The 13,610-nt window shown below is 42.8% G+C and overlaps 1 protein-coding gene across 1 annotated transcript in view; it reads right to left on the reverse strand.

Moving 5' to 3' along the window:
- Positions 1-8,638, reverse strand: part of DISP1 (dispatched RND transporter family member 1) — a 140,615-nt gene extending 131,977 nt beyond the window's left edge. Inside the window, exons 1-2 of the mRNA XM_049106906.1 lie at positions 8,572-8,638; positions 5,330-5,405 (exon numbers count right to left, since the gene is read on the reverse strand). Of these exons, the coding sequence (XP_048962863.1) occupies positions 5,330-5,405; positions 8,572-8,638 (143 nt within the window). The remainder of the gene's footprint in view (positions 1-5,329; positions 5,406-8,571) is intronic.
- Between the last annotated feature and the right edge of the window lie 4,972 nt (positions 8,639-13,610).

Below are 13,610 nucleotides of genomic sequence, written 5' to 3' on the forward strand. Positions count from 1 at the left end.
GATAACTGTACTTCATCAGCTGTCTTCAGATTTTAGGCTCAAGAACAGCTTTTTTATTATTATTAAAAGAAATTAGATAAATTTTCCTCAAATCTGTTTTAATTCATGTTTTTAAGAGAAAAAAATGCATTATCAAAAACGACATCTGTTCTATTTTTCATCTCTTCTCCTTATTTACCATTAAATATTAAGAGGGCATCTAAAAGCAGAAAATAATTTTAGAGCAGTGTTTACTAGACTCGTTTTTTCATATAATCTTACAATGTGATTACCTACATTGTTAAAATACAATTTTAATAGGAAAGATGCTTAACTCATATTTTTTAATGGGTTAAGGTTAATGCTTTATCAAATTATTTCTGTAGCAGGCGGTGTTAATTTAACGTAGTTGGCAGCGGTTTTCAGTTTGTGCTAAGAGAAAAGATGAGCATTTGAAGGAAAACGGTCGCTTGCCTTTAAGTGGTGAGGTTAACGACTTAAGTCCCATCTTTGCACTGCCAGTGTGAACTACAACAGCTTTCTCTGTGCTTTTTCCTCCAGGGGGTCATGCAGTTTGGTGTTTACCACAGACTTGAATATCTTCGAGTCCTACAAACCATGTAACCGGACGATGAAATCCATCAACTCTTTCAAAGGACCCTTTGCAAGTAGATTTTCCCTTTTATTTTGGGGGCTCAGGTCATTGCCATGAAAAGACTGTGCCATCTGTGTATGTATATTGGAAACTTTTCCCCTCCCTCCGTCCCCTTCCCCTTCACATTCTTTAAAGAGAGTTTCAATGCACACATTTGTACAGTACTGTTTAGCTGTCTACCCTCCAATGGCCCCTGCCACCAGCAGAGTCAGCTCTGTGCTAAGGAACCGGCTGTGACATTTTAAGAAATCGAACACTGTGTATGGTATTTTGCAGCTGTCTTTTACAGATGACAAGTCAGCATCTTGAGATAACCTCTGCTCCTTGTCCTTTTATTTTCTTTTAATGGGGAAGGAGCCTAATCTCTAAAGAATGGTTTCTATGTTTGTGAAGAACCTGCAAAGGCTGTTATGGTGGCACACGGAACAGATGGATCTTTTGGATTCACGTATCTGTATAAGGTTCTCAACATGTTTCCTCTAAAAACGGTTTGTGGGTCCTTTTTTCTTACGCAGGATGTGTGTACATACTAGTTGTATAGAACCTTTAATATTCTGGCCTTTAATTGTGCTAATGTGAAATGCTTCTCAGACAATTTTCTTAAAAACTGGGTTATGTTAACACTGAATGGCAGCATTATTACCTGATAAGAGCTACTACTCCATTCTATTACTCAGTAATCAGGCAATGATGTGTAAAATATGTGGATAGTATTTTGGGGACAATAAGTTTACTTTTGGACAAAAAAGGCATTCCTAAATTTAATATATGCTAAATATCCATGATGTATACAGACCTATGTGTGATGCTGGCTAGAATTTATAAATAGCCATAATAAATTCTTTTCCCCAATCTTCAACAACCTCACATCCTGTACTTGCTGCGCGTAAGTGTTGTAGTGATTCAGAGGAGATTATCACAGGACAATGGGACTGGAGAAAAATTTATGGACATAATGACCTGAGCTGCAGGGAAACTGAGGGTGGGCTTTGGAGAAGTGTAGATGTACAGGACATACAGGGAGGCTAAATGAAGGGGGTAATCGCAGGATGTGTTTCAGGGACCAGTGTCGTCGTAGTGCATTGGACCCCATAGGAGACTGAGGCTAGGACCTGCAGGACAGTGAGTACCATCCTGAGGGGACACTACATCTTGGGAAACATTCAGATGATTGATCATTGATCCTTTTGTTGATCAAGTGAATATGAACCGTGCGCCAGGCACCAACTACGCAGAAGAACAGAGCAGGTTGAAGCACAGCTCTAAGTCCTGATTGGCTGCCTGATGCTTTAGTGACCCTGCGCAACCTCTCCGATTGATCTGTGATGATACATCTGTCAAATCACCAAGTTGTTATCAAATTTTCTAATGTTTAAGGTCTTAATAAGAACGTTCAGTTTTGATTACAGATCATTAAACATAAAAAAACCTATTTGATCGTCACTAACAAAAATTTTAGTGTTTCACTTACCAGTTTCTCAGTTGAGAATTTTTTAAACAAAAGGTTGTTTTTAGCTAATTGTTATTTCTTTTGGACACTTGAATGAATTTTAAGTTAAATCTACCATGAAAATGAATATACGTTAAGCTGGGTTAAAATTTTCAGGTTTACATTTAAATAAGTTAAATGCAAAGCCAGAATTAACCAGAGCAATCTTGTCCCCCTGCCGCGGCCGGGGGAGGGAGCGGGAGGCAGGGTGGGCCGGTTCCGCAATCCCGCCCTTACCAGTAGAGAGGGCGCCATTTTCAGGAAGACAAGGTGGATGAAGGTTTGTTTTGTCACTGCTGGTGTTTTCTTCATTCGAATGCGGAGCTGGAAAGCACAGCGGAATCAGAGCTTCCACACGCTGGTACAGATGGAGGCGGGAGGCCAGCAGGGAGCGGGCCCACCTGCAGCCTCACAGGGCCCTATCTTCCTGAAGAGTAAGTCCGTCCTTCCAGGCTGCCTACTTTTCTGTTCAAGGGCACTCCACGGGCTCTAACCTCGGTCGACCGTACTGAACGTACTGAACGTTCGGGTACCTCACTGCCAGCCTCCAGGACTAGTGGAACCACCTTCGTCTCTGGCACCGCCGGACAGTGGGCAGGACTCGGCAGCGCGGGAGCTGGGGCCTGGCCCAAGGGTCAGCAGGAAAGGCTCGGCCCGCTCAGGTTCTTCGGCGTCCATGGCTCTGCAGGTGCTGCCCTCCTCGTACGACCATGAGGACAGCACGGCAGGATGACGAGTTACGACGCATTTGTCTCAGCTGCTATGAAGCGAGCTCTTGACAGAAAGCAGACTCATGTGTCCTCAGAGACTCTTCTGGTAATAGAACTGGAGCCAGAAGACCTGGCTTGACTCCAGGCAGCCCTGAGCAAGAAGTAGGCCCTCTTCATTGGCTTTCTCTTTAGTAAAGGGAGAGACCATTATCCCTGTTGCTGGAGGCTGCAGTGAGGCCTGAAGAAGATGCTGAGGAAGCAGGTTACAAAATCCTAACGAGCTATGCAGGTGGCAGGTGGCAGCGGGAGCCACGAGCACCCGTAAGGCCAGCGACGGCACACATCTGGAAGCCGGAAGCCCCAAGGGCAGAACCATGTCTGCGGTACGTGCTTATCTCAGTTTGTTTATTTCTAAGTTTAAGAACTTTTCACCATATTCTTTCTATTTGACCCTTTTCCTCAAAAGTTTGGTTAATTCTCCATTTTAGAAATAAAAGAGTGTAAAGAAAGCAGAGCACCCTATTCTATAGCTGGATGGGTAAGCTAACTCTCTGTGGCTAATCCCCACTAGTCAAGAGGCGGGAGGTTAACAACATGGTTCTCTTTCAGTTCTCCGTCTGCCTCCAAGGAAAAGGAATGAAGTAACAGCTGGGGATCCAGAGGACATCAATATGGGAAGGAGGGGTGTCTGGGTAAAAGCTGGACAGAGAGGAATCCAGGCTTGGCAGCTGAATGAACAATTCAGGAGTCTGGTCTGGGTCCAAGAAAGATAATCTATCCCGGGCGGGGAGCACAGGCCTCCCTGCGGAGACATTCGGTCAGAGCCCAGGTGTTCACCAAGCTTACCTGCACACCTGACACACCGCGCACGCTGCATGCTCTCCCAATGCTACCCTGCAAACCAGCATTCGTATACCCAGAGATGGTACTTAAGACTTGATATTTTAAGATAATGCCCATCTGATTCTGTTTAGTAAGCTACATATATCCTTCCAGTTAGTTTTTCAGAAAATAAACTGACTCTCTTTCTGGCTGGATCACACATGACTCATGCGGTATTGGGGAAGGTTCTCGCTTCTTGTGAATGTTCACTTTTTTTTAATGAGCTGTAAAAAATTCTTGCAGAGTTGTTGAGATGGAAAAGCCTATGTGTAAAGCACCTAGTACAGTGCCAGGTGCACAAGAGGGATTCAGTTAATGACGGGTATTAATCTGTTATCTAGGCTTAACGCATAACTATTTGTGTTTCATTGGCAGTAAGTTCCGTGGATATACATAACATGAGCATTCCAAATCTCAGTCTTGTGGGTTTCAATATTTGTTTTTAGACTAAATTAATATTATGCTCTTTCACAGATTTCTGAGAGCACAGAAACCATGTTCTGTTAAATTGTGGGCAGTGACTCAAAAGGCACATATCACTTGTCGGAAGCAGTTTCAATGAACAAAAGAAAATTTCAAATTTTGAAAGGGTCACTTATTCTTTAATTTTACTTGGGTTATATTTGTACCCTTGACAAGGATAATAATCTTCTCAAACTAAATTGGAGTCATCTAGACTATAAGATACACCAGTCATGTCATCGCCTCTCCATCTTTGGTAATACAAATGATTTTAATTTTCCAATCCTGATGACCACAACTTCACTATAGAAAGTGGACAATGGGAGTAAGTTGCTGCCTTGAAAATATTTTAAAACTTTTCCCAGGGACAACTGGGTGGTGCAGTTGGTTAAGTGTCCAATTCTTGATTTTGGCTCAGTTCATGATCTCAGGTCATGAGATCAAGCTCTGCACTGAGCATGGAGCCTGCTTATAATTCTCTCTCTCCCTCTCCCTGCTTGTGCTCTCTCTCTTAAAAAAAAAAAAAATCCTTTAAAATATCTTAATCAGGTTTCAGATAGGACAAACAGTAAATACTCCTGGCAGTACTGAACTCCCTCCTCCTTTTTTAACCAAAGGTATACCTATTTCTAGTGACACTAAACTGATGGGCCTTTTATGACCTAAAACCAATGAGCCTTCTATGGCTCAAACATGGACACAACCAGGCTTCCCCAAAGAGGCTGCAGAAGATACAAGCCTGTCAAGATCCCGAGCCACTCGTAAAGACAGCCAAAAGAAGGACTTAGACAAACCCCTGAGAGGTGGCAACAGTGGGTAGGACAGTAGCCATAAAGATGATGCCACATTCCTGGAGACCCCAACCTGCAGCTGACCGACTGCACACACAAGTCCAATCACCCGCAGGGCCCCAGCAGGGAGAAAGCCAGGCCGAGCTCTCGGGAGCTCAGTGAGACAGGGAGGGAAATGATCGATAAGCAATGGTTACCCAAAACCAAATTCGCAGGATGTGATGTTTACAAAGGTTTTTCCTCCTGCTAATATGAATCTGGAAAAGAAGGGACAACGATAAATATCACCTTCCTCTCTTTAGTGTAGACTGGGCCCTACGGACAGATCTCTGGGAGAGCTGACTGTGGCAAGAAGGCTTACCTTTCATGGACTTCTGTCAGTTTTCCCAAGATCCCATCCGCAGACTCTGGGGTGAGCGGGGTGTCCCAGCCATGCCCTCATGGTCACCACCAGACACCATAGGGGAGGAATATAGCGTCTCTCTCCTTCTAAATTTTTGGCTGGGTCTCTGTAACAGAAAACAGATAACAACAGAAAAGCAGACAGATTTATTTAACATAAATTTTATGTGACAGAGGAGCCTTCATAAGGAAATTAAGACCAAAGAAAAGGTTAAACCTAAGTGTTTTTAAACTAGATATGATGAGCCATAGAGTCATGGAAATATGTGATGAGATAAAGAAGGGCATGAGCCAAGGGTAGTAAAATGGGGAAACTCAGCAAGGATTATTCATTCCAATTCCTCCTGGCATCCGTCCATCCTCAGAGATAAGGATGCTCTTATCTCCCTCTGGGGATTAGGGAGGGCACCTCTTGGGTGCAGGACCTGCTTCAAGGGAAGGTCAGAAAGTCCTTCCTGCACATACCAGTTCTCATATTGGTTTACAATATTTGACGTGTCCTTCCTGCACATACCAGTTCTCATATTGGTTTACAATATTTGACATGTCAAGGTGCCGTATTTGGGGTAGCATGTTCTGAACCCCATCATTCCCTTTCAAACAAGTTACTTCCAGGGCACTGGCAGGCTCCAGCAAGTTATTTTTTAGGACTCTCAATGAAAGAGTTTCGCCAGTTAGTAAGAACGGGTATGGGAGTCCTCCCCCCACCCCCAGGTTCAACGCAAAACACTTCAATCAAGCAGAGTGATAACGTGGACTTCTACGGCAGTGTAAACCCGATGGCCAGAGACCCCCTGACAAAGCTGTATTATATATTTTATTTTTTTTTATTTTATTTTTTTTTAATTTTTTTATTTATTCATGATAGGCACACAGTGAGAGAGAGAGAGGCAGAGACACAGGCAGAGGGAGAAGCAGGCTCCATGCACCGGGAGCCTGACGTGGGATTTGATCCCGGATCTCCAGGATCGCGCCCTGGGCCAAAGGCAGGCGCCAAACCGCTGCGCCACCCAGGGATCCCTGTATTATATATTTTAAAGTTATTTTTTAAATGTATGGCAGAGCTAGCTATAAAGCAAGAGAAATGTGCGAAGGCAGAAAGGAAAGCATGAATCTAAAGGGCAGCTACTTCTGGAAGCAGCACATTCTTCGGGCATTTGCACAGTCCTGCTGGCTAGAACCTAAGTGGGGAGACGGGGTGATAGGCAACGCTGGGGGGCAGGGCCGGAGCACACGGCATGGAAGGATGGTCAGACAGAAAAAACAAAAACGAGATAAATGCATATGGGTAAACCTGAACACTGTTATTTCTGGGGTTAAAAGATCAAGTCCCAGAACTACAACACTAATAAAAATAGTTTGTATCAGAAAGAGGCTGATCTTGGGTGCCCAAGTGGCTCAGGTGGTTGAGTACCTGACTTGAATTCTGCTCAGGTCATGGTCTCAGGGTCCCTGCTGAGTGGGGAGTCTGCTTCTCCCTCTGCCCCTCTCCCTCCAGCTCACACTCTCTCAAATAAATAAAATCTTTAAAAAAATTGTTCACCTCAAAGATGCTAACCCATTTCAGTTAATTAAAATTTGTCAAAATTCAGAATGAGCATCTAATCCCTCAATACAGCGAAGTAACATCTTGTTGTATAAGGTCTATTTTGTGAATCTAGAAACTATGCTCCAGAAATCAGAGTGTTCAGTGAAAGCTTAGTAAGTCAACTATTTCCCAATAATAGTGTTATAAGGGTTGACTCTAAAGACAAAATAATGTGAAAAACCCTCAGTTCAACGACCCACCCATGGATTACCAATGCCCTCCCCTCATCCCCACTTTAAACTGTCTATGGCCAGTTTTCAATTCTGAGTGGATTTTTTTCTCTTCTACACAGGATGCTTCCAGAACTTTCCCATCTGTACATTTTAGCAAGCAGAAATTAATTTCTACGACTAAGATAAATTACAATGACAATCTGCCCTCCCAAATTACACTATAACCCAAAATAAATTATATAAAAGCTTTACCTTTTGCTTCTACCAGTGCAAAGGTTTGGCTACCCTCAACTGTAAAGCAATCACCAAATAGTCAGCAAGGTGACACAGTCCTCTTACCTTTAATAAAAACGCTAAGAGCTGAAACTGTTCTGCAAGAAACCAACTGGCAACCACTAAGACTACAGATGAAAGTTTTATTTGACTGGAAATGGAAAATCCTGTATGCATACACAGAATGATAGGAAATGACTTGGTGGCCTCCTAGGAGTAGAAAGCTGAAGCAGAGCTGTATGATGGAGAAAACAGAAGGCCCCAGAGCTTGCCGTCTGGCAGAGGGGTTCAGGGCTGCGGCCCTCAGCTCAGGCCCAGGGTCAAGTCCCAGCCCCGACGACTGTGGCACACAGGCAAGCCCCTTAGCTTCCACAGACTTTGGTCTCTGTATCTGGGAGGCTGGTCTAGTAGCCCTTAATAGGACTACAGTAAGGATTAAATTAGATATAACAGATATAAAAGCCCTTACCACAAGAATTGGCACATAGTAAATATCTAATAACTGTGAGCTAGTCACGGAATTATTATCCTGTTTCCAATATTATTTTACAATACCACACAACCGGAAGTGTTGAGAAGCACCTTATGCAGTAATTAAAGAATTTATATTTTAGTTATTCCCGGATAGTAGGCAATCCTAATACCCATCAGACAGCATTCAGCAAACACAATAACCAGATCCAATACTAAACAGCCACGAATTAAATCATTAAAAATTATTAAGGCATAACAAAGACTACTAATCTGCTCACTTGAGCCCAGAGATCTGATTACTAATAATTAGGTCACAGTATTAAGGGGCTAATGAAATTTTTCTACAATATACTGCTGCAGTGATCTTGAGAGGGAACCATAAAAAACCATAATAAAGTCAAAAAGAATCAAGAACCACCGACTGTTCTGCGACCACAGCAATCCCATACATGCCCCCTCACAGCCTTATTAGCAGCTGGGGGAGGGTGACAGCGACAGGGGCCGAATCTCAACAGCTGAGTTCCGTGTTCCATGGGCAGAGAACTCTGAAAGCTTGGTTTGCACTCAACCCTGACAGCCTGAGAAAACCCAAGTCGTTTCAGGGAAAGTATCAGGGAAAGTAACAGCTCTATCCAAATCCTACAACCGGGGTTAAGGGTAAGATCGGTAAGCAAGCCTGCATTCTTACAGCACCGGGCAGAAACCAGCTGGGCCCGAACCAGGAACTAGCAGCCTCGGCAGCCACCATCAGCAGCGGCATCGAGCCCATTCCTGGGGCAGGAATCTCACAACCACTCACTCGGGAGCCACTAATTTACTCTGCATTTCAAACCGGTCTTTTTATCTCGGTTTAAAAAGAATTAAACATTTTCTTTGCAGCTAATGGAAACGCATTCATCATGACTCACTACCCTTTTCAGCGGCAACAACTTGCGGTTGTAAAGCAGAAAACCCTCGCGTTTGGTTTGGGCGCGTTCATCACAGCCTGGGCCCAGCCCCGCCCCGCAGCCCATGGCAATGCCAGAAAGGTCCTGCTTCCCGCGCCAAGGGAATCTGTTCTTCTGTGCACAGCCCTCTCGCTAACTACCACCTCTCTTGTTGTCACTGTTTTTATCCAAGCAGCAAATAGTTTGCAAGCATTTGCTACTTCGGGCTAGATGCTACATTCATTGTGGTGATGCCCCTGAAAGAAACATTTATCCCTAATACATTGACTGCATTTCACAAAAATTTAAAGTGGAACAGCTCACAAACGCTACTGTGAGTACGTGGATATTAAAGAGAATTCTAGAATCAACAAGCTGCTCATACTCTCCAGAAAGTATGTAAGGGTAGGCACTGAATCTAAAGGTGCTTTTGAGACACGGAGCATACAATCAAAAGCAGACAGGCTTTACAATTAGCTCCACCATTTAGGAGCGTTACAAAAGTAGACAAGTTACTTAATCTCTTCGAAATTTGGTTTCCTCCCCTATAAGAGGGAAATATGAATATGTACCTTAAATAAGGCTGCTGCAAGGACTGAATACAATGTATATTAAATGCCTAGTGCAGCACCTACCATATAGTACAGGATCAATTAGTAGAAGCCAGTATTATTAGAGACATTTTCAACAAGAGGAACACTTTTAGTGCTGACTTCTACTCCTTGGTGGAAAAAAAAATTCACCCTGTCAGCAAAACTTATTATTACTGGTCTAAAAAGACAAAGTGAAAACCATAAGCTTCACGGGAGAACCTGTAAGGGACTAGCATGGATGAGGAGACTTAGCTCACAGCAAGGTGGAAGACAGGACCTGCAGTAAGAAGGGAGTCCTATCTCACAACAAGAGCATTTAAACAAAAACCCAGAAAGTATGTGAGATTACAGAGGAAGGACTTGACCAAAGTCAGGATGCAGCTATGCAGGTGTCTCAAGTTCAAAAAGGTTCATCTCTCCCCATTATCCTTTTTCCTCCAGGGAAGAAACACATTCTCCTTGAAACTGGAGGTCCTCAGTAAGGAGGTCTGAAGAGACAAGGTAAATAAGCAATCTCTACAGATTAAACCACTTACTACCTCTTTGGACTGACGGGTTTTTGTTTGGTTTTATGAATTCCACTTTAAAATACACATACAGGGGTGCCTGGGGGGCTCAATCATTAAGTGTCTGCCTTGGACTCAGGTCATGATCCTGGGGTCCTGGGATGGAGCCCTGCATGGGGCTCCCTGCTCAGCGGGGAGTCTGCTTCTCCCTCTCCCTCTGCCCCTCCTCCCTGCTTGTGCTCTCTCTGTCAAATAAATAAAATCTTTAAAAAATAAAACATATACAATTCATATAATGTACCTTAGGAGTAAATCCATCAGTCATCCATACCTTCATCTGAATTAACATAACCAAATAATTATGGATCAGCCATCAGTTATGAGGGAAATGGGAGATTCCCATTCCCAGTACAAAAGTAGAAGAATGGGGGATGCCTGGGTGGCTCAGCAACTGAGCGTCTCCCTTCAGCTCAGGGCCTGACCCTGGCGTCCCAGGATTGAGTCCCACATGGGGCTTCCTGCAGGGAGCCTGCTTCTCCCTCTGCCTGTGTTTTTGCCTCTCTCTTTGTGTTTCTCATAAATAAATAAATAAAATCTTTTTAAAAAGTAGAGGAATGGGTGATTTTAAGGCATGCAGCACTACCTAATGGAGGCAATAGGAGAGCAGGGGAAGGAAGAGCCCATGGGAGAGCGCGCAGGCAGCTACGGAAGGACCCCCCCCCCCCCCCCCCGGCTTCTTAGAGGCAACAACGGCCAGCACATTTCACTGAAAATCAAATGCTACTGCAGGTTACCAATATTCATCAACTCTAGGTCTATGAACCAGGATACTGTGTAATGTGAAACACTGGAGTCTGCAAATACAAAACTGTTCTACCTAATGATTAAACTACAGAAAAATCATCATTCAAAAATTAGTATTCATTTAATTGCATCATTTTTTGAAAAAAGCAGTTAGAGGTCACTCAAAAGAAACATTCACATTTATTCCTCTGTCCGAAAGGCCTCTGAACTTTAGCTTAGACATAGTCATCCACTTAAGCATAGCATAATAACTAAACAAGCTTGATTCAACCTAGATCACCCTAGATATACCATGAGCTTTTATTTTTAAGCTTTTCTGAACTCTCTTTGCTTGGAAATGTAGAAATGCAGAAATTTCTCAATTTAAATTTAAACCCTACATACAGACCTGTGCAGAGAAGCTTTCGTCCAGCCCGAAGGGTTCCAGAGAGAACCCTACTCGATAGATCTTCGAGGACCACCTCGAAGGAACCACCATTAGGTTCCTCAGAAGGAAACTAAACACTCCAGGTTACTCAGTCAGATGCAAATTGTACCAATGTTTTGAACACGAGGGAAACAGCTCCCAGGTCTGGTTCTGAAATAATCACACTACAAAGCTGGGGCAGGTACTCTGTGCTTAATAACTAGTCATTTCAAATTTGCTCCCATACGCTGAAAAAAATCTATTATTTGACTACTTCTGAGTCTACATCTATACGTACTTTTATATCTTCAGATGCAATTAAGTTCCCTTTGGGGCTGACATCCACTGAAATACTTCATTTTGGTTTTTACTCAAAACCTGAAGGAAATAACCCTTTGAGGAAGAGGAAAGGGACAAGTTGCTTCAAAATCTTGCACCTTCACTCCCCTTTTCAACTCTATCTTCCCAGTTATACTCCAAAGTGCAAATAAATAAATAAATAAATAAGTCAGTCAGTCTGATAGGAAATAGTGCCATAGTTAAGTACATTGTTTGAACTTGATGAGATAAAATTTGCAACTGAAATATAACTCCCTAAGAAGGGGCAAAGTTTATTCAAAAAGACCAGGCCTGTTGATCAGAGGTGAAGAAGTACTAAGTACCGTCAGAGATACATCCCTCCCTGGAAATAATAAACCTGAAATAAGAAACCATACTGAACAGCTGTGGAGTGACATAAGGTAGTTAGAGTAAGTGAAAGAAAAGAGGAATAAGACAAAAAAAATCTCACTCTAGTGATACATTCTGGTAAGACTCTCAGCCAGCTGCCATGATATAATATATAAATGTTATCATTTTGAGTACCATGTGCCATGGGTTGTGCTAACAAGCACATTACATATGTTATTTCCTTTATTCCCTCTAACGACTACGTGCAGTGGGTATTAATAGACTTATTTTGCAGGTAAGGAAGTAAACTTAGATTAAGCCCGAAACCCTGCAACCTTCTAAAGAACCCATTTACCTCCTACAATGTTTCCTCTATGCCTCACGGAATCCTTAAAATTCCCTCTTGGGGGATTTCCAAACTCCAGCCCTGTGCTACTCAGACAGCACTTGGGTCCCAAGAGCCCCATGTTTCTCTACTAACCTCAGGGAAGAAAGAGCTCTCTCAGCAACTTGTTATGAACCACACATTCTCTCGACCTGAGATCCTCTGGAAAATCCCATGAGTCATCCGATGGCTAGGTTGTACGTGTAAAACCTCCTCAAGCCCCCTGGGCATCACACGGAGCTGTGTGCCCTGAGTGGATATGCTGTCCACCCGGACTCCCCCTCTTTTCTGCATCACTGAACGACTCGAATATCACCCCTATCCTCTTAACTATCAATTCATACTCAATCCCCTAAGTAGGGACTCTTCAGGAAACCCCTTTACTAGTTTCATGTACCTGTGATCACTCTCGTTAGCAGAAAGGGTACTAGATTGGGCATCAGATCCAGCTTCTAATGATGGTTCCTTTATTCACTGTGTTACCTGGACAAACTACTCCACCTTCCTGGGACTAAGTTTCTCAACCACAAATGGGGAGAACTGGACTAGCTCAAGACTAATTCCTTCCTCTAAGAAGTTTTTGTGCAAAAAAGGCTAGCAATAGAAAAAAAAAATAGGCTAGCAATAGCATTAACTTATAAAAATACAAAAACATGGCTAGAAAATTTTTAAATTATTCAAGGCACCTTAAATTAAAAAAATACACGATACATAAAAACCACAAAAGAGAACTTTTCCATTTCAAAGGGTGACAAGGTTGATTTAATTGTCCATTTTCTATTCTTCATTTGACACATGAATGAAGACCAGGAAATGCCTTACAGACTCCTGCTCTAAGTATATATAGACACTATCCTAATCAGTCCTCACTACACAATATTTTATATACCGTATATTTTAATATACCAAACACTTCTTAAATACTGTGATAGCTGGTCCTATGAGTCAACCCGGTTGGGTTACAGGACCTAGTTAATTAATCAAATATTAACCTAGGTGTTGCAGGGAAGGTATTTTGTAGATGCGGTTAATATCTACAATAGGTTAACTTCAAATAAAGATCACCCTCGATTGTGTGGGTGGGACTCACCTAATCAGTTGTAGGCTTAAGAACAGAAACAGGTTTCCCAGAGAAGGAAGAACTCGGCCTCAAGACCGCAGCATCAACTCCTGCCTGACATTCCAGCCTGTCAGCTGCCCTACAAATTCTGGCCTTGCTGATCCCCACAACTTCATGAGCCAATTCCTTAAAATAAATCTCTTTTGAAACACACACACACACACACACACACACACACACACAAACACACACCCTGGCTCTGTTTCTCCGGGGAAGCCTGACCAAGACACCAACATATTGAAAGACTCTAATTTTTTTCTTTCCTGAATAAGGGTTAACAGATGTCTGTTTCTTGTAACTGCTTTAAAATATTATTTTTAAAA

This window comes from Canis lupus, chromosome 38 (genome assembly GCF_003254725.2).
Source record: "Canis lupus dingo isolate Sandy chromosome 38, ASM325472v2, whole genome shotgun sequence".
Taxonomy (NCBI): Eukaryota; Metazoa; Chordata; class Mammalia; order Carnivora; family Canidae; genus Canis; species Canis lupus.